This window comes from Osmerus mordax, chromosome 19 (genome assembly GCF_038355195.1).
Source record: "Osmerus mordax isolate fOsmMor3 chromosome 19, fOsmMor3.pri, whole genome shotgun sequence".
Classification (NCBI taxonomy): domain Eukaryota; kingdom Metazoa; phylum Chordata; class Actinopteri; order Osmeriformes; family Osmeridae; genus Osmerus; species Osmerus mordax.
The window spans coordinates 8,556,633-8,583,877 of NC_090068.1; the positions used below are offsets into that span (position 1 = coordinate 8,556,633).

A 27,245-nucleotide genomic window follows, 5' to 3' on the forward strand; every position below is an offset into this window, starting at 1 on the left:
ATTATATGACATTTTCTCAAGACCAATTCCGGAGGGGGACACCAAAATTACTGCTGTAACACATGGCACATAAACAAACAAATCATATTTTTCCGTCTATGGCTGTAGGCTAAAGGAGGGACAAGAACGAAGACATTATGATGCTGCTACAATGATGCTTATTATTACTGTGTGCACCATTGTAGCCAGCAGATGGCGATTGAGGTCAAATAATATTTTGAAACTTTAAATGCTAGCCTGTTGAGGAAGTCACATGACAATCGCAAATTGCATGCTTTCCGCGAATGGATATGGTTTAAAATCCAGACAGTCGTTATAGAGAAAGCAAAATATTATGATTTTGATTTAGCAGCACACAGCATCGAAATAGTGAGATAGATAAAGTAGACTAATTTGAACCAAAACTTCTGACGCCAACAGCAAAGAAGTGTGTCATAATTCATTTGGAAATCTTTATTCATGTGGGCACTTTCTGAGTGTCAATAAGCGAGAGATCAGTGAGCAGTTGGGAGAGAGAGAGGCCGTCACATCAGGTAATCCCTCTGATGTCAGATCGCCTTTTTCTCTGCAGTTCTGCATGCTGTGTGTTGATGCTGGACATTTCAGATTAAGGGCAGACAATAGAAAATAAGTGGAAACCGGTGAGTGTGAGAGTGGTGTGACGGTTGGGTAGAGAGACAACAGAAAGAGAGAGAGACAGAAAGAGAGAGAGAGAGTGCGTGGCCATGGAAGGGGTCACATATGAGTGATATCTGCTGTAGCCTCTCCGGCCCTCCCCATTTGTCTTAATGCCGTCACTACGGCGGCGCAGACCTGCTCAGTCCCGTCTCAGGGCGCTCATCATTTCACTGTGATGGATGGGGCACCACTGAATGTCTGACCGCCTGACCTGTTTGTGGGGATGTGTGTTTGATTGTCAGGCTTTCATACTCAAATACTTTCTACCATGTCTGGTAACCACTCATATTGGTCAATGGCTGTGGTCAAGGTTTTGAACACTGTTAAAACTGAAAAACATGTTTTTTGACACACCTGTTATTATGAAACAATACACCTGTCTTTGATTATGGCTTTGAAAATGTGGCTACGGTTGTATATGTGTGTGTGTTTGTGAGACAAAGAGAGAGAGAGAGAGAGAGAGAGAGGGCACATGAGAAAGATCAGAGACGACACAGGTCATAATCTTGAAACTTCTTACTGTGAAACACAAACAGACAGATGTCTCCCCCTTCCTCCCCGCCCTGCCTCCTTTCCATCTCTCTCTCCATCTCTCTCTCCATCTCTCTCTCCATCTCTCTCCGTCTCTCTCCATCTCTCTCTCCATCTCTCACTCACTCTTTCTGACCCTCTCTCATGAGGGATAAACTGTAATTCTATTCAGAACAGATGTGAGAATATATGATGCATTGCTGTTCAGCCCCAACAGCAGAATACATAGTCTCTCATGAACTGGAGCACAGATGTCAGCCTTCTTAGGCCTTCATGCTGTGAAGAGACTCACTGCACAGAAGCATATTCACTTTACCTGTAAGATGATATATTAATATTGCTTTCTCATCACCAGTGCTCTATGGGATCTGTGGAAGAGGATTGGGGGTTGATAGAACACAACAGAACTGGGACTCCAGAGTTAACCAGGACCTTTCATGGTGGAGGTGGAGAAACCAGATGTGTGTGATGAAGAATGCCAAGGTCAGATTGGTAATCCCACAGCCTTATTCACGAGGGATTAGATAATGATGAATAAAAAAAACGTCCCTGGTTTTTGATTAAGAATTATGGGGTTAGGGGATTAAAGACGAGCAAATGCTTTTGCATGGGCCAGAACCCAATCCTAGAATTAATCTGAATACCAAAAAACAACAACCTTAAACTGTCATTACATGGTGAGATTAAGGAGGGCAAAAGCCTGCTTGAATCCTTCTGTGAACACACACACTTCTGTAGATAGCCTTAAGAAGCTGTTTTATCTACTGCTAGTATTGATTTAAATGGATAATGTAGTAATAACATTACAATGTAGTAATACCGTCTATTACTTGGCACTAACCTCTGACATGCGGTAAGAACTATGCACTTCTTGTCCATGATTATCTGCTGTACTGACAATATGCATGATTTGTACTTTGGATAAAAGCAACTGTTAAATGAATAAAACATCAAATGTGTATTTTCCACTCTCTTGCCTGGAGAGAGAGCCATATGCAGGGGCCGGAAGAGGAGATTAAAGTAAAATAGTGGTGGTGAGGGGAGAAGAGGGAGAGAAGCCAGAATGGAAGATAGGGTAGATTAAAGGTGCAAAGGGTAAGGTGGAACAGGAGAGGAAGACTGAGACACGGGTGGATTCCTCCATCCCCCTTTTCTCTCCACTTCTCTCCATCCATCTCATTTCTCCCCCCCTTAGGTCCGGCTCAGCGATCACAGGAACATAAATAGAGCCGAAGACCCAGAAAATCATCTGCCTCGAGCGAAAGAGAGGAAGAGAAAAGGGGGGGTAGTTCTGCCAGGTGTCTGCATTTTCTGAATGCAGTTGAGTGCGGTCGAGTATTATTTTTTTATTTTTTTATGTGTAAATGTAATATCTTATGTAAATGTGTAAATGTGTACCCTCGTACCCGGTGTTCATGTAGCCTTTATTGTCTTTATGCAGAGACACATATAGCTGAGTTCGATTCACCATCTAGATTGCTTGTTTGGAGGTGTGTGTGTATGTGTCAAAATGTAAAAGAGAAGATGAGATGAAAGATTTTTTGCCTATGATGTGATAGTTAAGCCTAATCAATCAAGGTTCTGCGCAGTAATAAGACCTTTTTTTCTCTGGTTATCCCTGCTGCTCATCCTGCAGGCTTCTTATGGATTCCTCCAATGCCAGCTGAGAGCACCTTGATTAAAGCAATTGATGTAGATCGCTATGGGGTTTGAAACGTGTGTGTTTTTCTTTGTGTTTGTTAAAACTATTTGGACACACTATTTGGACCTAGACACAGAAATGTGCATCCTAAATGTGGTCACTGTTTCCCATTTCAGCTTTAATGGGCTACCCACCACCAGAACACAGCTCAGAGCAGGCTTCTGATTCTTATGTAACAGAGGTTCAGCTAAGCCCCCCCCCCCCCCCCCCCCCCCCCCCCCCCCCCCCCCCCCCCATCCATGCAAGAAAATATCATGGCCGGAGGATTTAGCCCTCAACAAGAGGATTAAAGTATGGATGAACTCCGGTGGAATATATTTTCAACCCACAAATAGGGAAGCTGCTCCCCCCTGCCTTGTGTACCCTGCCAAATCTCCACCTAATCAAGACTGAATCCAAACAGTGATTGAAGGTCACTACTAGTACTTTCTTAAGGTGTGTGTATGTGTGCGTTGTGTGATGGCGTGTGTACCGGCTGCTGTGCAGTGGTTCCTGTGATGTGAGGGGCTTTAAAACAGCAGGCATGTTCAGGGTCACCCCAAGGGGTCCTTATCTCCACGAGCTGGTTGTGTCTGGCTCAGCGACAGCAACTAGCTGAAGAAGCAACTTCCCTGTAGGTGATGCCAGAGGGGCCATGGTAGATCCGGCACACACGCACAAGGAAAAACAATCATTGTGGAAAATTGTAAAATGCTTTATTCTGGAAAAATGAGCACAGTACAGGAGACTGCAACAATATACCCATCTTAGGACAAGCGACATGAAAATTCCTCCGTTACCATCCATTCATCCACCCTATTACTAACACATTTCACGTCATTATTGATGTTGCTACAAAGGCAATAAACTAAACGACGTATAATTGTAGATTTACTGCTGATATAGGCTATTGAATGTATTCACACAAGAACGGAGACCGACAATAAACAGAATAGAGCGGCTCGCTAAATAACACGAGAGGGGATCCTAGCGTTTCATCCAGCCTCTCAGACAGTGTGTCTCTATAAGCACTAGGGTAAACGGGGCTTCCTCAGTAGCCTTCTCTATGCCATGGTCTCCTTTCTCAGGGTGCGTTTGGGATGACACATGCCACTAGCCAAACCGGCGCGGCTGCGGGGTCGCGACCTTCTCTTGATGGTTTTGTGACAGCGCAAAGAGATGCCCAACTCCTCCATGACGCTGCTGAAAGAGGCACACTGCAAAAGAGAACAACAGTCGCTAGGTTAGCGTTAGCCGAGTTAGCCTTTCAGCCTTGGTCCAGGGGAGATGTACAATGCTGGCACATTCATCAAGGGTAGCTGTAATGGCACCGAGACAAGCCGGTATATTCTTTATTTGTATGCTGACATGATAATACAGGCTGCAGCACTGAGCTACACAATTCATGTGTAACAGTTTTTCCAAACAATGTATGCCTACAATAGCCCTACTACTATGTGGAATTCAACAAAACTGACAAGAGATGAGAAACATTATAAACTGCTGCAATGTCATTATGTAAAAAGTTATGAATGAATGATTTGATGATTAGGAAAAACTATTTAAAAAAAGCCTGAGGCTTTGAAAATAATTAATAGTTAGAAATGAAATGTTATTTATAATCACCTGGTTTGTGTCGTGACCCAAGCTGCATTAAAAACAGCAGTCATGGCTTCTTACATAAATGTATAATGAAGTGGGATAATGGAATATCACTTTTTTGTCCATCCTGAATTGACACGTTTAGCAAATAGACAGATACATTTATGCTTCTTGCGAACACAGTCTCAAACCAGTTTGCAGTTTAACTGTTAGAACTTCCAAACTGACCTCTTCTTCACCTTTAACCCCTGTGGGTTATACTTTGTCTCCTCCCACCTGAAACAGGGAGAGAACGCTCACCTGATGCTGACCTGCTCTCGTCTCCAGGGAGGAGGAGGAGGAAGAGGAGCAGGAGGAGGAGGAGGAAGAGGACCCTGGGACTAACCATGTCACCAGGAAACCTACCTTGCAACAGCAACTGTGAGTATAAAGTCACAAAGTGGGATTTTGGTAGCAGGATTGGGTAGCAAATCCTACCCACTTGCTCCCCAGTCTAATTAGCATATCCTCCTGGGCCAAACAAACAGTTGAAAGGCTTCCATCAGGCCCAAACTCTCTTTAATCCCAGTGTACTTTTGGATTATGGTATTATTCAATTAGCTTTTAGAAATGAATGTCTTTGGTGAGATAGGTTTGGTTCTGGCTTTGTGCTCTTGCGACCACATGGTTTAATCTGGTGCTGGTCTGATCTAGTGTTGGTGTGTTGGTGTGTGTTGGTGTGTTCTACTGTAATGACTAGACAAGCGAACCATCTAAGGGCTGCTGCTCCTCCTCACACAGACAGATCTGGATCTCTGCCCTCCAGGCTGTGTGTGTGTATGGTGTGTATGGTGTGTATGGTGTGTGTGCGTGTGTGTGTTGATGGGAAAAAAGCTCCAAGTGTCTGAACCACTGTTTAGAATGATCCGTCAGAACTTTAGCTGAGAGAGGAGGAAAACAACTCAAAGTGTGACTAGCCGCTCTGAAGTTCCTCTACATGCAGAGCAGCTGCACTGACTATGAGGCCTTTTAGGATTTGCAGTGAGCTCTGTGCTCGAGCTAAGCTAAATAAGATACGCAATAAGAAGCATTAGCTGAGAGAAAATGAAATAGGACTCTTTTGTAACTGCTTGCTGTGTTCTCCACCTGGTTTTCAGAGATCTAGTTGAGTGTTTTCTCCATTTTGAAGTGGCCTTGCACTGATGCAAACCGGCAGCATTGTGCTTCTCTTACAGTCTGTCATAAGGACAAAGAAGGAAGCAACACACACGGTAATAGAAGCAGACCTGGGAGATTCTGGTTTACAGAGTTTGCAGTGCTTTCTTCCTTCAAGACAGGTATTTTCAGATTTTCATCTAGTAAAGTGCATCTTACAGTAATAAAACCGTTAGTAAAGGAAAAGGTACTCTCTAGCTAAATAATTGAATGAATATAGACTACAGGTTTATATTCATGTATTTCTACTTTAGATTCTGCCAATGAGGCCTCCATTGTTCCTCTTTGGTGTGTGTCACTTCCTTTATCCCCGGGAAATGACAACTGCTTTTCTTTGGTCATAACATAAACAGTAAGTCAAATGTTAATGTAAGATGTTCAGTGCCATTTAGGCTTTAACATCCACTTAGAGAAAGCTTTTCTGATTTCTAAACACCGCTGTAGTCATTATGAGGTCATCCTCATAGGCATATCCAGAGGCCCTATCTACATTACAGGTGCATGGAACCACAGGACAACAAAACGGGGGTCTAGGGGGTCACAGATTATAGGTCGAAGGTCGAGGGTCATGAGGCAAAGGGAGCGTGGACACTGGGACACTTCCACAGAGGAGGTAAGGACTGTTTATGGGGCACGGACGTGTTGTCACCAACCTATTGTCAAGCGTGTTTGGCGAGTGGGAGCGTTGCCGTAGCTACTCTATATCGTCCCCCAGCAGCCTGCCGCTCTCCAGGTCGTTGGAGAGGGACGAGCCAGAGGAGGAGGTGGAGTCTCTGCGCTGGAACTGACGAGACTGCACGCCATAAAAGAAACAGAAGGCCTGTGGCCCCGCCCAGCGCATGCATGCACAACGAGACAAGATGGAGAAAAAACATCAAAACAAACAACACAGGTCAGACAAGCAATTTGGGTTCAGGAAGACTTACAGCACGGTGCAATTAAATATGGTTACTTACATGAGAGACAACAACATGGCGTACAAGGCAGACTTGTTAAGCTAGCCACACACTTGCTAAATATTTGAAATCACTGTGACTCTTTGCATGCTAATTCATGTAAATAACAATCAAGCAGAAACAAACAGTGAAAGAATATTTGATCAAACAGAGAGAAGAAAAAACACCAAGCCACAGAGTGCACAGGCACACACAACCCAATCATAATAATTTGCATTATGGGGTTTCTACAAATAAACAGATAGACTCAGTTTGATATCCTAACAGCAGAGAAGCAAGATGAGAGCAGACAGAGAGATGAACCCAGCCTGGGTTTGCTTCCAGTCAGCTGGTGTCCAATGTTGTCAAGGCAACACCAGCAAAAGCACATTATTTATATTGGTTCCCAACTCTTACTCCCATCTTCCCGCTACCTTAAACAACAGCCATATCTAAGGGGTTTATGCAAATGTCGGAAACGTTGCCAGATCAGTGGAGCACCTGTTCAGTTCGAACTACAGTATACTGTGGATCAGCGTTGCTGCCAAACACATCTCATCAGTTTAAAAACAGTTTGCGTTTGTGAAACCTACAAAACAAAATGAGCCTGATAGGAGCTGAGTTGGTTTCAGAGTGGTTCTGATTGGCTGCCTTACTTCACACGTTCAACAGCTGTTACCTGGATCAGGTTCTATGGCTGGATTATTTCCCTTATCACAGTTTAGCACGCTCGGCACCCGGCCACCCCACCACCGTCTCCCAGTTCTCTTCCTGACCTCCAGGCACATCCCCTCCCCCACCTCCACACACCACCTCTCCTCTGGACCTCGCAGAGCTGCAGGAAGGCCTCCAGAGCTGTTGGTGGCGCCGCCCATCCTCCTCCCCTCCCCGCTCAGACAAGAAGAAAAACAACAGCCTTCGCCTCTCTCTCACCTCCTCGATGTCAGAGTTCTTGCGGGCCTTGTAGATGAACTCTCCTATGGCCACGAACACAGAGAGGACCAGGCCGGCAGCCAGCACGATGAAGATGCCCCCGATGTTCTCCACCCCCAGGGCGCTGGCCTCCTTGTTGTCCTCCTCAGGACAGCCGTTCCCTCTCCACCACTTCTCCTTCATCATGTGGAGCTTCCCTTCTTCCTGCAGCTGCAGGATGGCGATGGTGATCTTGTCGCGGTAGGGGGAACCTGGGGAGAGGAGAGGAGAGGAGAAGAGAAGAGAGGAGAAGAGAAGAGAGGAGAAGAGAAGAGAGCAGAGCAGAGAATAGTTTAAATCGAGTAATTGAGGGATTTAATTTATCACAGTTAGCACTTTGCTTTTGGTCCTGTGCCAATTTGATCTTTTTTTTCTAATGGACGAACCAAACCAAGTGCATCCATGGTAACTGGAATTAATTAGATCGGGATATATGTATTGAAAGCTCAGATGTGAGGGTGAGGGGGGCCAGGAGGGAGTCTTACTGTACCTATGGGGGTGCCCACCCCGTAGCCCTTGGAGTCTATGAGGCCTCCTATCTGGGTGAGGTTGCAGTTCCTCTGGCTGATGTACTCTATGCTGGTGGACTCCATCAGCATGGCGTAGTCCGTGGTGAGGACACGCGTGATGCCCTCCCTGTTGTTCTTCACCAGGGCTGTGTTCTTCCTACTGCTCATGAACGCCCACATCTTCTCATAGGTGGAGATCTTGGATTTCTGACAAAGCAACACCCACAAGTTTCTTAGTGAAGGGGGGTAGGAGAGTGTGTTTGTGTGCGCGCGCGCGCGTTTGTGCCTGTGTTGGCAGGAGCGCGTGTGCATGTGAGGGAGAGCTGCGGGATTTATGTGTGTGTCTTGTGTGCGTGGGTTTGCGTGCGAGTGAGAGCATGGGGCCTTGGAGTGTGTGTGTGTGTTCATGGAGGTGCGGTTCTCCTCTCAGTCAGAGAAAATAGGACAGCTGCGTGCTAAATCTCCTCCAGCTGATTCAATTCCTCCTTGCCGTCTTCCCTCCCATCCGGGCAGCTGTAATCACAGGCTGCAATCTGAAGGGATAAAGCCCCCGACGGCTCGCCCCTGCAGAGTCGCCAGGACTCCCAACAGAGGGACAGAGGGACTGTAGGTGGACAGAGGGACTGTAGGGGGACAGAGGGACTGGAGGTGGACAGAGGGACTGTAGGGGGACAGAGGGACTGGAGGTGGACAGAGGGACTGTAGGGGGACAGAGGGACTGGAGGTGGACAGAGGGACTGGAGGGGGACAGAGGGACTGTAGGTGGACAGAGGGACTGGAGGTGGACAGAGGGACTGGAGGTGGACAGAGGGACTGGATGTGGACAGAGGGACTGTAGGGGGACAGAGGGACTGGAGGTGGACAGAGGGACTGTAGGGGGACAGAGGGACTGGAGGTGGACAGAGGGACTGGAGGTGGACAGAGGGACTGGAGGGGGACAGAGGGACTGTAGGTGGACAGAGGGACTGGAGGTGGACAGAGGGACTGGAGGTGGACAGAGGGACTGGATGTGGACAGAGGGACTGTAGGGGGACAGAGGGACTGGAGGTGGACAGAGGGACTGGAGGTGGACAGAGGGACTGGAGGTGGACAGAGGGACTGGATGTGGACAGAGGGACTGTAGGGGGACAGAGGGACTGGAGGTGGACAGAGGGACTGGAGGTGGACAGAGGGACTGTAGGGGGACAGAGGGACTGGAGGTGGACAGAGGGACTGGAGGTGGACAGAGGGACTGGAGGGGGACACACTACATAAGCGGCGAACGGGAAAGTTATCTACAGTGGCGCACTTCTGCAAACCCATTCCTGCCTGCAGACGCACAGTGTCTAAAAACATAAAAAAAACATTCAACCACACACACGCTGCTGGCCACAGTCTTATATTAGTCCCTATTAATGGTGAGAACAACAGGAAGCCCATGTAACAGGAAGTCCATGGAGCTGGGAGTCCACGTAGCCCCACCGCAGCTCTGGTCCCCCTACCTTAAAGAAGGTCATGGTGGAGCCGTCCCTGACGGAGCCGTACTCGATCCTGGTCTGCTTGGCCAGGTCGTCGGCCGAGTCGATGGGGGCGTCCATCCTCTCCACGGTGAGGAAGGCCGCCAGGTTGGCCGTGTAGGAGGAGATGATGATGAGGGTGAAGAACCACCAGATCCCCCCGACTATACGAGTGGACAGAGCCTTGGGCATCAGCTCCGAACCTGCACACAGAGATGGAGCAGAGGTTAGAGAGAGAGGGAGAGAGAGATGAGAGAGAGAAAGAAGACATTTGTATTTTTTGTAATATTTGTATTTTTGTATTTTTATATTGTAATTTACGGCAACTTATATTTATCCCACTTAGTACTGCTAGTTTATGTACCCTTAGTATAGTTAGTCCACATATTTAAATTTTAGGTATATGTTTATTGTATGCACCTTCCTGCCAAAGCAAATTCCTTGTCTGTGCAAACTTTCATGGCGAATAAATCCCTTTCTGATTCTGATTCTGATTCTGATTCTGAGAGAAGGGGTTGAGAACAGAGAAAAAAAGTGGAGGGAGAGGAGGGAGAAAGAGATATAGAGGTTGAGAGAGGGGTAGAGAGAGAGAAGAGAGAAATATTGAAAGGGAGAGAGGGAGAGAGAGGAGAGAAAGAGGGGAAGGGGGAAAGCTCATTTTGGTGCAGGGATTAATCTATGTGTGTACACACAGTAGGTGTCTACATAATGTGTGTCTCTGGCTGTCTCGTGAACAGCTTCCAGATCTCAACGAGGTTCGGTTGCTATAGAGAGAACAGGACCATCAAGATCAGTCAGAATGACACGGATACAAGAGGAACAGTAATAAGAGCACTGTGTGCGTGTGAAAGAGAGAGCGAGCGAGCGAGCGATCGAGGGAACGAATAAGCAAGAAACTGAGCGTGTGCGCAGGAGAGAGAGAGAGAGAGGGTTATGTATGTGTTTATCTGTATGTTTGTGTGTGTGTGTGTGTGTTTGCCCTGCCCACCCTGATAAACACGTTCCAGATAAGATGATCTTAATAGTTGGATTCACACCACTGCACCTCTCGGCTCAATGAGATGTCCATCTCCACCCAGAATGATCAATGATGGTGTTCTTATCTATCTATTTCTCTTCCGTAGACTCTTCACCGCTCGGCTCTCATCCAAACACTGGAGATGGGCTGTGCTTCCGTGCGGGGCTTAGATGTGTGTGTGTGTGCGTGCGTGTGTGTGCGTGTGTGTGTGTGAAGTAGGAGACTGTTTGGCTTGTGATAAATCAGGAATAGAGAGCTTGCAGTGAGCTATGCTCTTTGACTCTAATAGCTGTGTGTACGTGCAAGCATGCATTTGTGTGTGTGTGTGTGTGTATGTGTGTGTGTGTGTGTGTGTAAATAAGCTGGCAAAGCATAATGGACAGAATGTGAGAACAAGCATGTGCGTGATAGAGCTCAGACTGACACACAGGAAGAGAAATGAAGGCAGGAGAGAGAAACACACACACACACAAAGCACTTGGGGCCGAGTGTCCTCAACCGATGGAGAGAACAAGAACAAAGGAGAGAAAGAGAGAGAGAGAGAAAAAAAAGAAAGGATGCCAACATTTAAACACCGGCATTTTGGGGGTCAAGGCTTAAACTGGGCCAAGGAGTTTCGAGAGTGAAACCTGGAATATGGCTGGTTGTCACGGCAATGTATCCAAGGTAGGTGGGCACACCCTGATACCTCATCTGATTGCTGAAGGCGCTTGTGCACACAGTCACACACACACGTCAACGCACACACCCAGCTCATACGCTGTGAGACTTTTGAGGGGCCTTGGGGTAGGGACCCCAACAGAGGAGTGCACCAGAGACCAGGCCTACTGGCCCAGCGACCCCAGCACACTGTGGGACATGGGACATCACGGCGGCGCCCTGGCTACCTTGCCGCATGAGAGCTCCGACGCCGAACCAAAAACTGTTGAGCAAAGTGAAGTTGTTCTCCACGAGTTCCGAGGATGGGTTGCAGGGGTGAGGGTTGTACCACTCGTACGGAGTAAACCTGAGGAGAGAAGGGAGGGTAGGGGGGGGAGGGAGGTGGGGAGGGAGGGAAGGGGGGAGGGAGGGAGGGGGGGAGGAGAGAGCGAGAGAGGGAAGGGGGGTAGGAAACTTTAGCTGTATGTACAGTAGCTGACGAGGCATCCATAGCGTATACTAACACAATCTGATTGGGCAGGGCTGGCTACCTCATTTGCATTTAAATCATCACTACCAATCTCCCTTGCTGGCTCAGTCTTCAGCTGCCAGCCGCCCAGACATTTTAAACGATGCCCTTAACTGGATAGATGTAGAGCCAGCTCACACGTAGGGCTACTAAACGATGACTGCACCCGCAGCAAATCCTACAGGCCACCCAAGAACAAATATCCCAAGATACATTTCTGCACGGCAAAGGCAATCTCACCCGAAGGGCTAACTAAGAAACAGTCAGCGCTCTCGGAGAGCCATTCCATTTGGTTCATTTATATTCTGTACATTCAGGACGAAAACCAAAATGCATTTGTCCTAATAACAGGAACTATTCCCCAGACAGGCGCATCCATGCTGACGCTACGGTTGCAACCTCGGTAGCTGTTCTTTCAACCCAACGCCCTCCTCCCTGATCCCGTACCTGGCGATGACGAAGAGGACACAGCTGACCCCTGTGCAGGCCAGCAGCACGTACATCCAGATGTCGGGGGAGAGGGGGTTGAGGAAGGAGAACACCCCAGGGTTGGTGCCGTTGGGCTTGCGGTACAGGATGCTGATCCCCAGGGTCATGAAGGGCTTGGAGAAGTCGATGGACTTCTCCCTCACGTAGGTGATGGTCAGAGGAGCCACGGCAAGGTCGGCTATCTGAGAGGGGGAGGCGAGGGGGGGAAGGGGGGGGGGGGAGGAGAGGAGAACAGAGGGGTGGAGGAGGGAAAAGAGAGGGAAGGGGAAGGAAGAATGGGAAGGGGAGGAGGAGGAGAGAAACATAAGTATCACTTTTCATATAACAAGTCGGAAAATACCAAACAGCTTGCGAATACACTGCAAAAAAGGGCTGCTAAAATACAAGAAATTGACACTAAATTTGAAGAGAAAATGACTTAATATACTAGTGAAATGATCTTGCTGCAAGGACAGATAATTTTACTCGACAAGATATCTTAAAATAAGTTGGTTCCAGTCTAGAAATACGTAGGCTTAAAAAATAGAAACTAGTAAATTATTTTTGAAACAAGATAATAAATATTATATTTTCAGAACTAAGATTGTAAATCTTGGCAAGCAGAATAATTTGCTGTGTAGGCTTGCTGAGTACCGTATCTCAGTCGCACCTTTCAACCAAAGTCCAGCGTGGAGGCCAATCACATGACCAGACTTACGTGGTCGATGAGCTCCCGGACCATTCCGTTCCACTCTCCCTTGTCATTCTGGGCGCCATATTTCCCGTCAGTCACCAGTTTGACCTCATAGGTAAAGCCCAGGATGTTGGACAGCTCCTTCAGCAGGTCCAGGCAGTAGCCCTCAAAGCGGTCATTGCCAACAAGCTCCTTGTCCGATTTCTTATGCATTACATAAGGGTTTTCCTGCGTGAGTGCAAATGCAAATGAAGAGATGATCCTAGGACATCCACAACCTTACTCCTCCTCTCCTCCTGTATAATCTCCTCCTGTCCCTTCCCCTCTCCCCTCCTCCCCTTTCCTCTCCTGCCAACCCCTCTTCTCTCCTCCTCTCCTCCTCCCCTCCTCTCCTCCTCTTCTCCTCTCCTCCCCTCTCCTCCTCCCCTCTCCTCCTCTTCTCCTCTCCTCCCCTCCCCTCCTCCCCTCCTCTCCTCACCAGTATGGTGGTGACGACGAGAGTGCGGTTGGCCAGAGAGTCGGTCACATTGTTGTCCTTGTTTCTGCTGTTCTCCGTCAGGTTCAGACCCCTGTACGAGTTCCACACGGCGATCTGGAGAACGCAGACAGCTACTTAGCTACTGGACATCATCAACACGTACATCAAATAAATGTTTGAAAATTTGAAATGTTATTCAGGTAGGTTCCCTGTTTAGGGAACGGATGGCTTGGTGTTTTCTTGGGAAATATTGGAAGATCACATGACAAAATACAGCATGTTGTTTGTGGATAGGTGGTTGGGTAACAGGACAAGGTCAAACATCACATCAGAGATGACAGGATAGGTGACAACAAGGGACGGCATCGGTAAATGTACAGCCTCGCTAGGGAATATCTGATCCATCAACATTTTCACCCTGGGCTGTGTGTCACTTCCCACCACTGTAGACGAGGAGACAGCGGATAACACTCAATCACAGAAGAATAATCCAGACAGTTATCAGATTAAGAGGAGAGAAGCGCCGGGGAGTCGGGATTTAACCCTCTCAAATCCTTTTAACAGCTGGAAGATAAGATCTGTTAATTATGATCCTCCCGGGGTCAGGGGTCATGTTATGACTTCTTTGGGGTGGCTACACATGGAGCTGGTTATCAGGAATACTGCTCCTGTATTAAACCGGTCATCAGTCTTTGGCTGAGTGGAGGAATGGTGTGTAAAACTCAACACAGTGTAGGATTAATGGCTTCTACGCCTGGTTTTAAACCTGCCATGGTCAAATAGCAATAGATAATGTTTTGATAATAAGAAGCGATGAGAAGGAGAGAGTTCTTAACTCTATCATAATTTGTGGGCTACTGAGCTGTAAGAATCTCTGTATGTACTGTGACTGCCAGGGCAGTTAATCACCACACATCCTTGTGCTGTAAAATAAATAAACACCAACTAGATCATTTCTCTGCACAAAGAACACAACGAGAGAAAAGACATCCCAGCTGACTAAGCAGCAGAAGGACATGTGAGCAGTGGAACGATACAGAACTACAAAGAAAGTTCCAGCCTTTTAAAGTTTTACTGTCCAAAGGTAAAATTATTCATCCCCTCGTATAGTTTTGCCAGCCTCATCTTCAGAACACATTAAACGCGCCATTGGTCAATACCCAATATCCAACAGGGCTGCCACGCTTTGATAGTCAATGTTATTACAGGACCTTAGGACTCAAGCGATTTGTGTATGGCTGTATCTGTATTATTTTAAGAGTAGAAGGGACTTAATGAAAAACACAGAGGAGAGAGGAGCGAGAGGGCTAAAGACTAGATTGTCTGCTATAAGAATAGCACATGCAGTGTTGTTGATCGTACACGCACAATATCTGAAAATCCCTTTGAAGTCAATCTTTGCCCTATTTCCATGAAGGAACATTGTACAGGGGATTGTTTTTAGGGAGGAGGGGTCAACACAGGGAAATGAAGATACTGGAAAGGTAGGGGAGCAAGTTCAGAGAGCCTTGAAGGCGCGGGCACAAACCTTGATCCACCTTTTATTGAGGCGACTGGAGCCCTCCACAATCCCCTTGTGAAGAGGCAGAGAACACAGCTGAGAGTGAGTATCACAGAGCCCTGGCTGCAGGGAGGCCTTCAGGGGGATCAACATCTCTAACGAGGTGATGAGGACTAATGAGGACTAATGAGATCCAAACAGGATCTACAATCCTGACGCTACGGGATGTACAATACAAAAACAGGCATTCTAAACCACGCCAGTGATGACTGGCCGTGTCAGTCAGCGGCGCTGCTGATGACTGGAGGAAAGATTACAAAGCACACCCGCGGGTCGGCGTTCACGGGACGCGAAGCGCGCACGCGCGCGGACACACCCGGGTTCACCGCCGTGCGAGGGATTTGATTGGCTGCTGCCGGCCAGTGTGCTCACCCTGGTGGTGCCGTCCTCCTTCAGGCTGATGATGTCCAGGTCAAAGTCCCTCCGCAGTCCGTCCGTCTTGTTAAGGACTATATGTCCTGTCAGACCGTCCCACTGTGCCTGGAGATGGAGAGAGGGAGGGAGGGAGGGAACGAGAACGAAAAAGAATCAGACAAAGCGACAGAGAGCGAGAGTGTGATAGTGGGAGAGAGAGCGAGAGTGTGATAGTGGGAGAGAGAGAGAGAGAGAGAGAGAGAGAGAGAGAGAGAGAGAAAGACAGAAAAGGAGAGTTAGACCAAATGACACACAGAGAGAGAGTGTGTGATAATGTGTGTGTGTGGGAGAAAGAGAGTGTGTGATAGTGTGTGTGTGTGATAGTGTGTGTGTGTGTGTGTGTGTGTGTGTGAGAGAGAGAGTGTGTGATAGTGTGTGTGTGTGAGAGAGAGTGTGTGATAGTGTGTGAGAGAGAGAGAGAGAGTGATAGATGACCATCCCTCAGGTATCTGTGGAGCCTAATTGAGGCTTTGTAGCCTGAGCCCCCTGACTGGTGAGGAGAAGTGGATGGAGGTCTGACAGTGACAGAGGTTGGGAACCCAGTCCGGCAGAATGGATGCAGACAGGAAAGAGTGGCATGTCCTCGCCTGTTCATTACTTTTCAGAAGAGTTGAGGGGAAATGCTGTAGGGGCCCAGGAGGGTAGATAACAAGTGTGGCGTGGGCATCAGGTACAGCAAGTCCAAAACCAGTTCTGCCCTGTTCTTACAATACCGACCACGTCAACCATTTGAATACACCCACATCGACCCCAACTGGTGCCGATGGCTTGCCCTAAGGCTAGCTACTGAACACAGTCACCAGTCATAGTGGTGCCATTTACATTTCTGTCATGGGCTTCCAATCCCTGGAGAGCTGACTGCAGACCGAGAGGAGGTCTGTTTGATGATGTGGCCTTCCCAGAGCCTGCAGTGAGGTAATGGACCTGTCACAGCTTCAGTCCCCTCCAGCGGAAGAGAGAAGAAGAGAGCAGAGGAGAGGAGATGGAAGAGAGGAGATGGAGGAGAGGAGGAGAGTCTGGGAGACATCCAGCTGTGGGACTGCAGTTGACTGCATGGCCGTTGGGGGGGGGGTGGGGGGGGGGCACCTTAGGGAATGCAACCAGGCGCCAGTCAGGCACATGGAGAAGGCGACAGAGACTACTGTACATAACACCAGATGACAGACTTTCAATCTCTTTGACTATGCCACCTCTGTCGCCACGGTGTGTTTGACCTGTGTGTGTGTGTGTGTGCATGTGTGTGTGCGTGTGTGTGTGGGTGTGGGTAATAGCTGGGCATGTGTTTAGTGAGTCACCTCCAGGCAGAGCCAGAGGGAGGGATCTACGTACAAGCCCGGTAGGCTGATCCCCCGTATCTCCTTCCTAGCTGAGTGTTACCTCCAATCACCTGCCCAGCAGAGGGCCCTTACAGAGACTCACACTCCAGTCTCTTTAAAAACACACGCACACGCACACAGGCATGTATGTGTTAACGCACACACAGATAGAACACACAGACACAGACACAGGAGATGGTGCATTACCAGCTGTGTCTGTGTCTGTTTATCCTTAGAGCGGGATAATGCTGTCCAATCCTCTGCCTCCCTCAGTGATAGAGAGATGAGATTTAAAGACAAAAGCCAGTTGAAATGGACTGGTAAATGAAATCGTTTCCTTGAAACATGGACGTGGGATGAGACTGTACAACCATGCAGAGAGCAGCAAACCAATTACAAAATCATTACACCTATTTGCGGGAAATGGAAAACAATCTTATTTGTGTATTGACATTCTGAAGCTGTGCCGGGCAACTGTTTGGTGTATTTGATCTCAAAAGATAATGGTCCAAAAACAGCACCGTAGTGAGTGTGTGTTCATACTGGTGAAGGACATGGCATATAGAGCATACAGTAATCGCTCTGTCATGTGAGGGAACATCAGGGCGTGTAGACAGAGAAGAGACACCTGAACACCGGACAGAGGTCAAACGCCATCAACGCCATGACAGGAATGACAAGAATCTTATAAAAACAATGCTTTCTAGACATTTCTGTCAACCTGTCCCCATATTAGGTTCACAAAGCGAACCAATCTTTAACCGGCTAATGGAGTCACATTACATAAATGGCTTGTATTTGAGTTCAGTAAGATACAGTTTGTGTTGGCAATTCTCTCCCCTCATAACGTTTAGTACATTTACGATAAAAACTGAACTACCCATCTCCGAGGATCTGAATACCCCGCCCCCTCTCCTCCCCTTGGATCCACAATATGTTGTGTATGACAGCAATGGACTGGTGGGCAAGTTTCACAGTTTGCTGCTCTCAGGCAATCATTTAAAAGGCATTTATCAAGTGATGAATACCACAGAGTCACCATCTGTATATGCCCTGGGGATGGGATGAAGATGAGAGGAGCGGGAGGGAGAGAGAGAGAGAGAGAGAGAGAGAGAGAGAGAGAGAGAGAGAGAGAGAGAGAGAGAGAGAGAGAGAGAGAGAGAGAGAGAGAGAGAGAGAGAGAGCGATTGAAAGAGAGAAGCAGAGAGGGAGGAAGAGAGAGCGAGTGCGTTGGGAGAGCTGGACCAAAGAGGACTGGACACGGGAGAAGGGATTGAGCGATGACGCTCTCTCTCACTTTTTTCTCTTTGCCAGGAAATGCTTCTCAACTGGGTTTAAGACTTAAGGGATCAAAACGCTCATGCATCAAAGGCCTCATTTCTGTATGTAGCCAGTAAACCAGGCAGGCAACCAGGCAGGCAACCAGGCAGGCAACCAGGTAGGCAACCAGGTAGGGAATCAACAGAGCTGAAAGGCAGTGAATGAAACAAGGAAATGTATGTTTAACTCTTTCTACATATGGGACAGTGTGTGTTCATGGTGAAGACAGCTGGATTATATTGTTGTATTTTGGGGATTGGCATGTCACTGGAGACTTGCTTCTGTTACAGTGAGTGACTGAGCTGTTGTGGGGGAGTGTGTGTCCATGAGGCAAAATGGCGTTTTTGGATGTCATTGAGACCGGATGAGGGCGGAGAGGGAGAGGTAGCTAGGGTTCAAACCCGGGGCGGGCGGGAGAGCGGCGGGACACTGACCTCTTTGAAGAGGTTCATGAAGCGTGGCCCGAAGCGCCAGGGTTTGTGTCGGTGGCACTGCAGCGAGCTGACCGTCATCTGGGTGGCCCGCTGGGACGCCACGGCGACCATGAACACGGCGTCGTACATCAGGGCCGCCTCCGTCTGGTTGGGGGGGGGGGGGGGGGGGGGTGAGGACACAAACACACACAGACTGAGGGTTCCTTCTCGGTGGTTGGGGTTGGCCGGCGGTGGGGTCGGGGGTCGGCGTTGGATGGGGTCTCACCGTCATGACTCCGTCCATGAGGCCGCTCTCCTGCTTGGGCAGGGCCTGATGCCTCTCCGTGGCCCACCGCTCCATGGTGCTGGCCACGTACGGGTCGTCCAGGTTCAGCAGCCTGAAGCCGGTCATGTTGACCCCGCTGTAGCGGTACGGCTCCAGGTCCAGCGCAAACAGGTCCTGAGGGGTGAGATGGAGGGGTAAACAGAGGGATGGGTTTAGGGGAGAGAGAAAGAGAGAAAGAGAGAGGGAGATGGAGAGAGGGACAAAGAGAGAGAGTTCTGTGGCGCAGCGTTTGAGGCAGCAGAACCTCGGCGTTCGCTTTCAGGGGGCGTCTACCCTCTGAACAGTCATGTGTTCTCACCTGGGTGGGCCCCTCCTCAACCCACTCAGACCCATGGTTCATTATGTCCCAAAAAATGTTCATGGCACAAAACGGAATGTGAAAGCATGACAAATACAAGGACGTTTCGTACGAGTGCAAGGTTAGACCGTTCTCGAACGCACCAGAGTAGTGAAAAAGTAATGGTAGTATTCAGTCATCATCCCCATCGACGAAAGCTGCAAGGGAACGCAAAGAGAGGGTTCATTATCAAGTCAAATCAAGCAGACAAACACAAAGACTCCCACCCTAACATCACACCAACATATCTTAATGGGAAGTACCCCCACTGGGTCTGTGCTATCATTATGAAACACTTTCATATATATGCTGAACAGTGTGGGGGGGGGGGGGGGGGGGGGGGGGGGTTGTGCCCAGCATGGAGGAGGAGCCCCATCTCATTACAACTCCTCAAAGACACAGACACTCATTATATACCGTCTGAACCAAACACTGAGTTCAACCAGAGTTCACCTCTCATCTGTAACACGCTCTAAACATTGTATCCAGAGAGAGAGAGAGAGAGAGAGAGAGAGAGAGAGAGAGAGAGAGAGAGAGAGAGAGAGAGAGAGAGAGAGAGAGAGAGAGAGACAGAGAGAGTAAGCGAGAGAGAAAATAAAGTAGAGACATGACAAGAGTGAAATGATCCTATGTTCCAATACGTTACCATACATCGTAAATGTGTCTAAATAAAAATGATTGTCTTTCCTAATGCATTGTAACGCTGTAACAGCAGGTGGGGCAGCTACGCTCCACCAGTGCTGTCAGGCTGGGACTCCAGACCTGTTTGAGCAGCTCCGCTGCCATGCGATAGGAACAGTCGAACAGAACGAAGAACTCCTTGTCTTTCTTCAGCTCCTTGAGGAGGGGCCGGGCGTCGCTGTCCCCGGGGGTCAGCTGGCGGATCCGGATCTTCAGGTTGAGCTTGGACGGAGCCTTGATCAGCTCCTGCATCCGCATCAGCCCTGCACCACACCAAGCACAGAGTGAACCTGAGGGAGGGAGGGAGGGAGGGAGGGAGGGAGGGAGGGAGGGAGGGAGGGAGGGAGGGAGGGAGGGAGGGAGGGAGGGAGGGAGGGAGGGAGGGAGGGAGGGAGGGAGGGAGGGAAGGAAGGAGGGAGGGAGGGAGGGAGGGAGCGATGATGGATGGATTGATGGAGGGAGGGATAATGGATGGATGGATGGAGGAAGGGATGGAGGGATGATGGATGGATGGATAGGGGCCAAAATACAGTCACAGCCATAGCTACACACACAGACATAGACACACACTCAAGCAAACCCGCACATACACGCACGCACGCACGCACACACACACAGACAAACACAGAGAGCATCACCCAGGCCAGACAGATGGTATGCGGTCAGATTACATTGTCACATTTCCGACAACCCCAAGCAGACACACAGTGAAACTGATGAGCAGCTACTGTAGGAGACATTGCATTATTTATCAGAACACTACACTCTTAGGTTACAGACAAGATGGGCAAATCAAATGATCACATAGCAGAGCAAGAAACCCACCAGAAAATGGACATTGGGCATCATGCCGGGACCGTCCTGAATATGAACACACACACACACACACCAGCCCTTCCCAGGCTCGCACCATCGATAAAGAACTCAAGCTGGCTACTGAACAGGAGTCCAAGTCCAGTTGGAAGCTAGTAAAAGTCCAGATGGTGGAGGAGAGATGGAGGAGAGGATCTCTGATGCTCACACACACAGGGCATATGGGTCAGGTCTTCCTGCCAGCTCTGACATCACAGCTCTGACCTCAACATAATGTAAGGCTGGGTGTCAAACTATTGAACCCCCTACAATAACCTTTAGAAAGCACATCCACATGGCCTGGTTGAACCAGGACTTCCACTCCAACGTGATTTTGCACTGCTTGAGGGGCTGTCTAGCTGAACAGGGCCCCCACTAATCTGTCTCTAAGCCCTCACACACGCTATGTATATCATACCCCAGCCCTCCACACACACACACACACACACACTCAGACAGTTTTCAATTGTTTTGGAAACTATGCATATCAGGATGATGTATGAACTGCCGGTGTGATATTTCAGAAAGAAATCCGAATCCAAAACAAATCCATACGAAAGCTTCATCGACCCTGACATTTCTGCTGAGATAGACTATCAGAGCTGGGTCATGGAAATGGACCCTAATGTGGAGGTTGTTTCTGATACACAATTCCCCCACAGTGCACAGAGAGAGCCAGGGGAGGGTGCTAGACAGCTTATCACCCCAGACCTCGGCCTGATTGAGGTGTGGGTCTGGTCAGCGTGCAGCACCGAGTGTGTCGGCAACAATGGAATTGCATCGCGCGATTTGAAATGGAATAGAAATGCATGCTGTCAACAGGAACATATAGACCCAGACCTCATCAGTGCCCCCGCTCTTTCTCAATCTCTCTCTTTCATGCACACCCTCGATCTAACTTTCCCTCTAATCTACATATCTATTTTCCTGCTCCTGCACGAATGCGGATCGGCCACGGTGGCCACGCACCTGTGCTGTCCTCGTAGACCACGGTGAGCTTCTTCCACTTGAAGAAGGTGACGATGTCTAGGATGGCCTTGGAGATGGCCGTGTACTCCGGGTACAGGTTGATGTAGAAGGTGTCCTTGTTGTCCACCGAGGGGTGTTTCCAGCGGGTCTGGATGTGGGGCACCTCCAGGGCGTTGCAGATGGACTGGACGGCGCTGACCGAGGAGCTGTGGGAGGGGCCAAACACCGCCGCCACGCCCAGCGCCAGCTGGTCACACACTGCAGGGGGGGGAGGGGGAGGGGGGTGCACAGGATGGAGGGAAGGGGGCAGTGGGGTTGGGTTGTATCAGGACATTCAGCACGGTTTGTGAAAGGTCTGTATCAGACGACACGAATCCTAAAGCTAAGCAATAAGACCTGACAATGATATACAGATCGGCTCCTGCATCAAACATCACACCTTACTCCTGGCAACCATAGTAGACTCTGACTGAGAGCGACTAGATCACGGGTCGTTTGGGGTTAGGAGTGTGCGGTGCGGCCGGCTACCTCTTCTGGTGGCCTCGAAGCTGTCGTACAGGTTGATCCTCTGGATGTCGTAGGTCAGCGTGGTGTTGGGCATCAGCGTCCGGTTCCTGTTGATGTTGGTCACCGCAAACTTGAAGGCCATCTCCTCGACACTCACCAACTCACGCTCCCGTGTCTCAAAGATGCCGCCTGCGGCGACGGAGGAGAGAGAGAGAGAGAGAGAGAGAGAGAGAGAGAGAGAGAGAGAGAGAGAGAGAGAGAGAGAGAGAGAGAGAGAGAGAGAGAGAAGGGAGTAGTGTAGAGGGAGACAGGGGAATTAAAAGCCAATAAACACGAGCAGACACTTTGAAATTGACGGAAGAGGGAATAAAAGATCAATTAAGAAGGAGAGGGAGTTCATTTTGAACAAGTAGGATGATGAGAGGGCAGGGGTGAATGGCTGCTCATCAGGAAAAAAAGAGAGAAAAGGATGAAAGTTGCCAGTGGAATGAAAGACAGAGCAGGGACACACAAAAAGAAGGAGTAGTGGTGTTGGAGATTGGCAATTATACAGCATCCACAGAATGCAATTATTAAGTTCTAGTGATTTGCGAGAAATGTGCTGAAAGCAGACATGGGCACTGCCCTCTGAGTAATCGTATGAATAATGGTTTATGTAAAATCCTTTGGTTTGTGGAACGGGTAATTATTCTTTCCATGTTATTGGTGGAATGATTCTAAACAACAAGAAGAAACTGGTAGACGCAGCCTGTGTGTGTGTTTGTGTGTGTGTGTGTGTGTGTGTGCGCGTGCGTACAAGGCTAGACTGAACTCCCATATTCATTATAGAGCTATTCGGAGCAGTCAAATAGCCATGATTAAAGAGAGTGCAGTGTATCTATTGTGTGCATGACGTTGATTATATTAGGGCGAAGGCCATTACTAACAATACAGAAAGCCTGGAGCTATGCTCATGAAGAGCTGATTCACCTAACCTTCCTGTCAAATAATAAAAAAAACTGTCACATTTGAACAGTCAAAACCTGTTTGTAGGTCAGGATGGGGATTGGCTACACATACCTGGGCCGCATCTCAATCCAAGGAAGCATTCCCTTCTGTCTTCCTTCCCTCCACTAATAGGTTATATCAAATCAAATCATCAAACTTTATTAACAGCTCATAGCACCCACCGGACAAGGAATGGAACGTAATACCTCTCATAGGAACCAGAGATAAGTGACAAGTCTTCAAACTGCACCCTAGAGCGAAAACTTGCCAATTTATAGACACATTGCAATCTGAAAATCAGCTTGCCTGCAGCCCAAACTTTGCACATTTAACGAGGGCCATTTCAGATGGTGCCAAATCCTCTTCATGGGGTTTGAATCTAGTCCTCGTAAACATGGTCATAAAAATGGAGACATCCTGAAACAGACTCCATCTCCCATACAGCCCCCTCAGATGTTTCGCATTTGGTATTCAATCAACAATGAACCAGCTTCTACAGATCCATTCAAACGAGAGAGAATCGGGCGTTATAAAGGGGAAGAACTACTGTCCTCCACTATCTCTGACTTCAAACACATTCTAGGCACTCTCCTCTCAAAATGTTGGAAAGTCATTCGCATTCAAAGCCGCGTAGAGCAGGATGTGTGTGTGTGTGTGTGTGTGTGAAAGAGGGAGCGTGTGTGATGTCCTGAGGCTCCGCCGACGGTCTGCAGCTTCATCTGAAACCTCCAGTGGAGAGCAGGGGATGACCCTGGGGTGACCTTGAGCTCCTTCAGCCCAGTCAGCAGGGGACCCACAGAGACTCCGGGCTGTGACAACTCACAAGGCAGACAAAGAGGAGGAAGGAGCGAGGAATAATTGGTGCTCCAAAATGGTGCATTCAGTACAGAGGCCTTGACTGTAGGTGATGAGAGACTATTGGGTCTCTGACTTCGATCGCTGCCGGTAAAATATTAGAGTAACAAGCCTCCGACGTCAATGTTTGACTATTTATTTGTTTACATGATTAGACTTGATTTGTTTTCTCAGGGCCAAGCAATAACTGCTCAAAACTGCATGCAAGCCTTTATCGGTGTACCCATGTTAGCATGTGTGTGCGTTGCCAGAGAAATAGATAGGGAACCGAAGCTTTGATTGGCTGTCTGCTAAGATCCCACTGTGTGTCACTATTCTCCCAGTGATCAGATTGACAGCTATGAATAGCACAACACCTTCACTGAGCCAGAGGTCGTACAAGATAGCATCTCTATTGTCAGACAGCTGCTCACAGCAGGGCTGTGAGGACAGGATGGAGCGATGGATGGATGACAGTTGGCCCTAAACCCATGGAGAGGAGGAGGGAGGAGACTTAGTGGGGAGCACAGGGCCGGGAGAGTTAAACATTGAGGCGGAGAGGAGCAGAGCTGAGCCCCTGCCAACACGTCCGGCAGACCTGATCGCAGTGTGACGTTCAGGGAGTGTGCGTGCGTGCGCGGTGTCGGCGTGTCTCTGTCTCTCGCACGCTCACTCTCCTTCTCGTTTCTCCCCTCGCTCAAGGGTCGCAGAGAAAAATGCACTCGTCTCATCTTGTTTTTAGAACTAGTCCTACAACTAGACCCACCACGGTGCCTCTTCCCCGAAAGAGGTAACGGTTTGAGCACTTGACAGGAAAACACTTACTGTGTGTAATTGATAGTTGCAGCACTTACCACAGTGGCAGTATTCAGGTTTCTATCGAAGCTCACTTTCTTATCCTTCCCGTCTCTGGGACCCTGTCAATTTACCCCATTGGTGTTTCCACTTTCCTTTCAGCATCAAGACTCAACTACTATTCATCTCGCTGACAATCAGGTGGTCTCTACCAGACACGACAAGTCACTCACACAAACATGCACACAAACTGGGCCACATAAGCACATCTATGGGAGTCAGGTGGCTGAGCGGTGAGGGAATCGGGCTAGTAATCCAAAGGTTGCCAGTTCGATTCCCGGTTTGTCAACTGACGTTGTGTCCTTGGGCAAGGCACTTCACCCTACTTGCCTCAGGGGAATGTCCCTGTACTTACTGTAAGTCGCTCTGGATAAGAGCATCCGCTAAATGACTAAAATTTAAATTTAAATGTGTTGTTCATCACATCTAGAAAAGTCAACAGGAGATTACAAAGGAAATGTACGTGTTCGTGAGTAAGAGGGGATGTGTCCATCACTGTGGTCATTCCTAATCATCACTAACAATCCACCACCGAGACAGCTACGAGGGGAAAGTTCTAGAATCAACAGGCACACAAATGGTGCCTTTGCCCAGGGTGTGAAGAGCGTAATTTAACATAATCCCATCCTTCTTCAACACTTACCTTTTTGTGAGTCACACCCACGACTCTCCCGATCCAGTCAATCAATCTCCTATTACCTCTCTCATGCAAGTCTAATGGACTCTCTGACACCAGGACCCTGTGCAGAGCTCAGTCCCTAGCCTCATCATGTGCAGGGCATTCTGCCTGATCAGGGACATCTTGTCTCATTACAGCTCTCCATAGTCAGGCTATGATGGCGGGGTTAGGAACTATTACTCCATTTCTTTCCCTCAGTACATCCATCTCCGTGATTGATTGGATGTCTTGTGCTGTATGTCTGTAAACTATTGCTGTGCGGCCTTCAGTCATTGAAAGAAGGTTTGTGTGTGCGCGCCAGACAGAGAGGTCAGGCATCTTTCATGCGGGTGCAGACATACCTGAATCAATAATCTATTAGCCATTCAAGTGTGTGTGCGTGTGTGTGTGTGCGTGTGTGATCTTTAGGAGTACAGTCACAACTGCACCTTAAATGTTTGAATAGAGATGTATTCTACTGATATATGTTTGATGAGCTTGTTTTGTCTTTCAAGTTTGATTTTCCATTCCTTCCCTTCAACTACTGGTTTATATGGCCTTGGTTTAAATTGGCCTGTTCTTTTCCTTAGTGTGGTATTGGATGCAAGCCGTAGCAAACCGTGCTGTAGAAAACCGTGCCCTATCCGTGCCTATAGAGCAAAAGTTAAATTAGACAACGTGTCAGCGTTTATGTTTAGGTTACAAACCAGATGCGTGCGTATGAATCCTGGGGTAAAGTTCAGCGCGTGTTAATTGCCTGAACTAAACTCTGGGCTTGGGAGGGAACCTAGACAGACTGGCAGATGCTTCCATTGTCTGTTTAAGTATAATCTTTGCCAGGGATGGAAGGGAGTTGAAAATGAGCCTTTCCAGTATGCTATATGAAAAGGATCTTGATGGATTTACCGGGCACGAACCCTGGAACCAGACAAACAGGCGGTGGATGGACTAAAAAAGTTCACATACAACGATGTGACGACTACAGTGATTAATTAAAATGTGCCATATTATACTATATAGCGACCATCAAAAAACTCATTCGACGCAAATTACAGATGTTGCCACTGCAGTTAATTACAATGAGTTTTAAGGAGGGGTCGAGGTAGGTAAAATGTTGCCTTGCACTTGGTGAAATCCAGCAGGTGTTTGCATTTACTGGGCCCAGTTGGCCTACTTTTCATACTCAAATCCACAACTGTATCATAAAGTGGCTACAATTAACTTACCAATTCTTAGGACTTGCTGTGAACTCAGGCAGATGGTCGCCATGAATACTAGACCGGTTAAGAGTTGCTTCCGTTTCTCCATAGTTCTGCAGTCAAACTTCACATTCATCTCCGCAAGTAAATCATGTTGACAGAGTGAAACAGCCTACGTCCGAACTATGAATCTTATGGCGTCCCATTCTCATTACGGGTAAGATTTGGGTGATAAGTAATCAACAGTTCCAAGTTATTCCTGGAAGCCGCCTTGGTCACAACTCAACCGCAGAAAACCCATACGTTCCAATCTGCATAGGTTAATATCCCATTTTGAACAGACCGATGGAGGAATTTACATTCCAAGATTCAATTCTACCCTAAAGACAAGTTCACGCTGATAAAACAAGAAAGCTTGCGTTGTCAATTAGAACGGTTGGAAATCAACTCCACCCGTCTTTGCGCGCTTGTTGCCGGACACTGAAAAAGGACCAATCCCGCTGATATCCGCGCACAGACCGCGGTGGCTGGTGCGCGTGTATGGGGTCAAAACAGAAGGCTGTCAGCAGCGC

At 48.3% G+C, this 27,245-nt stretch overlaps 1 protein-coding gene and 1 long non-coding RNA gene across 4 annotated transcripts; one reads left to right on the top strand and one right to left on the bottom strand.

The window, feature by feature from the left end:
- Positions 1-1,591: 1,591 nt before the first annotated feature.
- Positions 1,592-2,895, top strand: LOC136963277 (uncharacterized). Its single transcript, XR_010878976.1, has 3 exons — positions 1,592-1,692; positions 2,405-2,529; positions 2,846-2,895. It is a non-coding gene; the product is annotated as an uncharacterized lncRNA (long non-coding RNA).
- A 1,059-nt stretch (positions 2,896-3,954) lies between these two features.
- grik1a (glutamate receptor, ionotropic, kainate 1a) lies at positions 3,955-26,791 on the bottom strand. 3 transcript variants are annotated; one of them, XM_067257786.1, is made up of 18 exons: positions 26,701-26,782; positions 22,162-22,329; positions 21,634-21,891; positions 19,894-20,075; positions 19,236-19,289; positions 18,735-18,908; positions 18,470-18,613; positions 15,358-15,465; positions 14,953-14,997; positions 13,425-13,538; positions 12,971-13,174; positions 12,232-12,455; positions 11,504-11,622; positions 9,584-9,801; positions 8,084-8,309; positions 7,555-7,805; positions 6,696-6,698; positions 3,955-4,107 (listed from the first exon to the last, which is right to left on the bottom strand). In XM_067257786.1, exons 1-18 carry the CDS (start codon positions 26,780-26,782, stop codon positions 3,955-3,957), a joined length of 2,727 nt encoding a protein of 908 aa, XP_067113887.1. The 3 variants fall into 3 exon arrangements, with proteins under 3 accessions (XP_067113887.1, XP_067113889.1, XP_067113888.1); XM_067257788.1 differs by lacking the exon at positions 6,696-6,698 and having other exon boundaries at positions 26,701-26,791; XM_067257787.1 differs by lacking the exons at positions 6,696-6,698; positions 14,953-14,997.
- Between the last annotated feature and the right edge of the window lie 454 nt (positions 26,792-27,245).

Excerpts from the sequence above, each read along its gene's own strand:
- grik1a (XM_067257786.1), bottom strand. The coding sequence starts at position 26,782 with ATGGAGAAACGGAAGCAACTCTTAACCGGTCTAGTATTCATGGCGACC. Across the intron at positions 22,330-26,700 it reads ACAGCAAGTCCTAAGAATTG|GCGGCATCTTTGAGACACGG; the intron begins GTAAGTTAATTG and ends CCGTCGCCGCAG. Across the intron at positions 20,076-21,633 it reads GGTCTACGAGGACAGCACAG|GGCTGATGCGGATGCAGGAG; the intron begins GTGCGTGGCCAC and ends GGTGTGGTGCAG.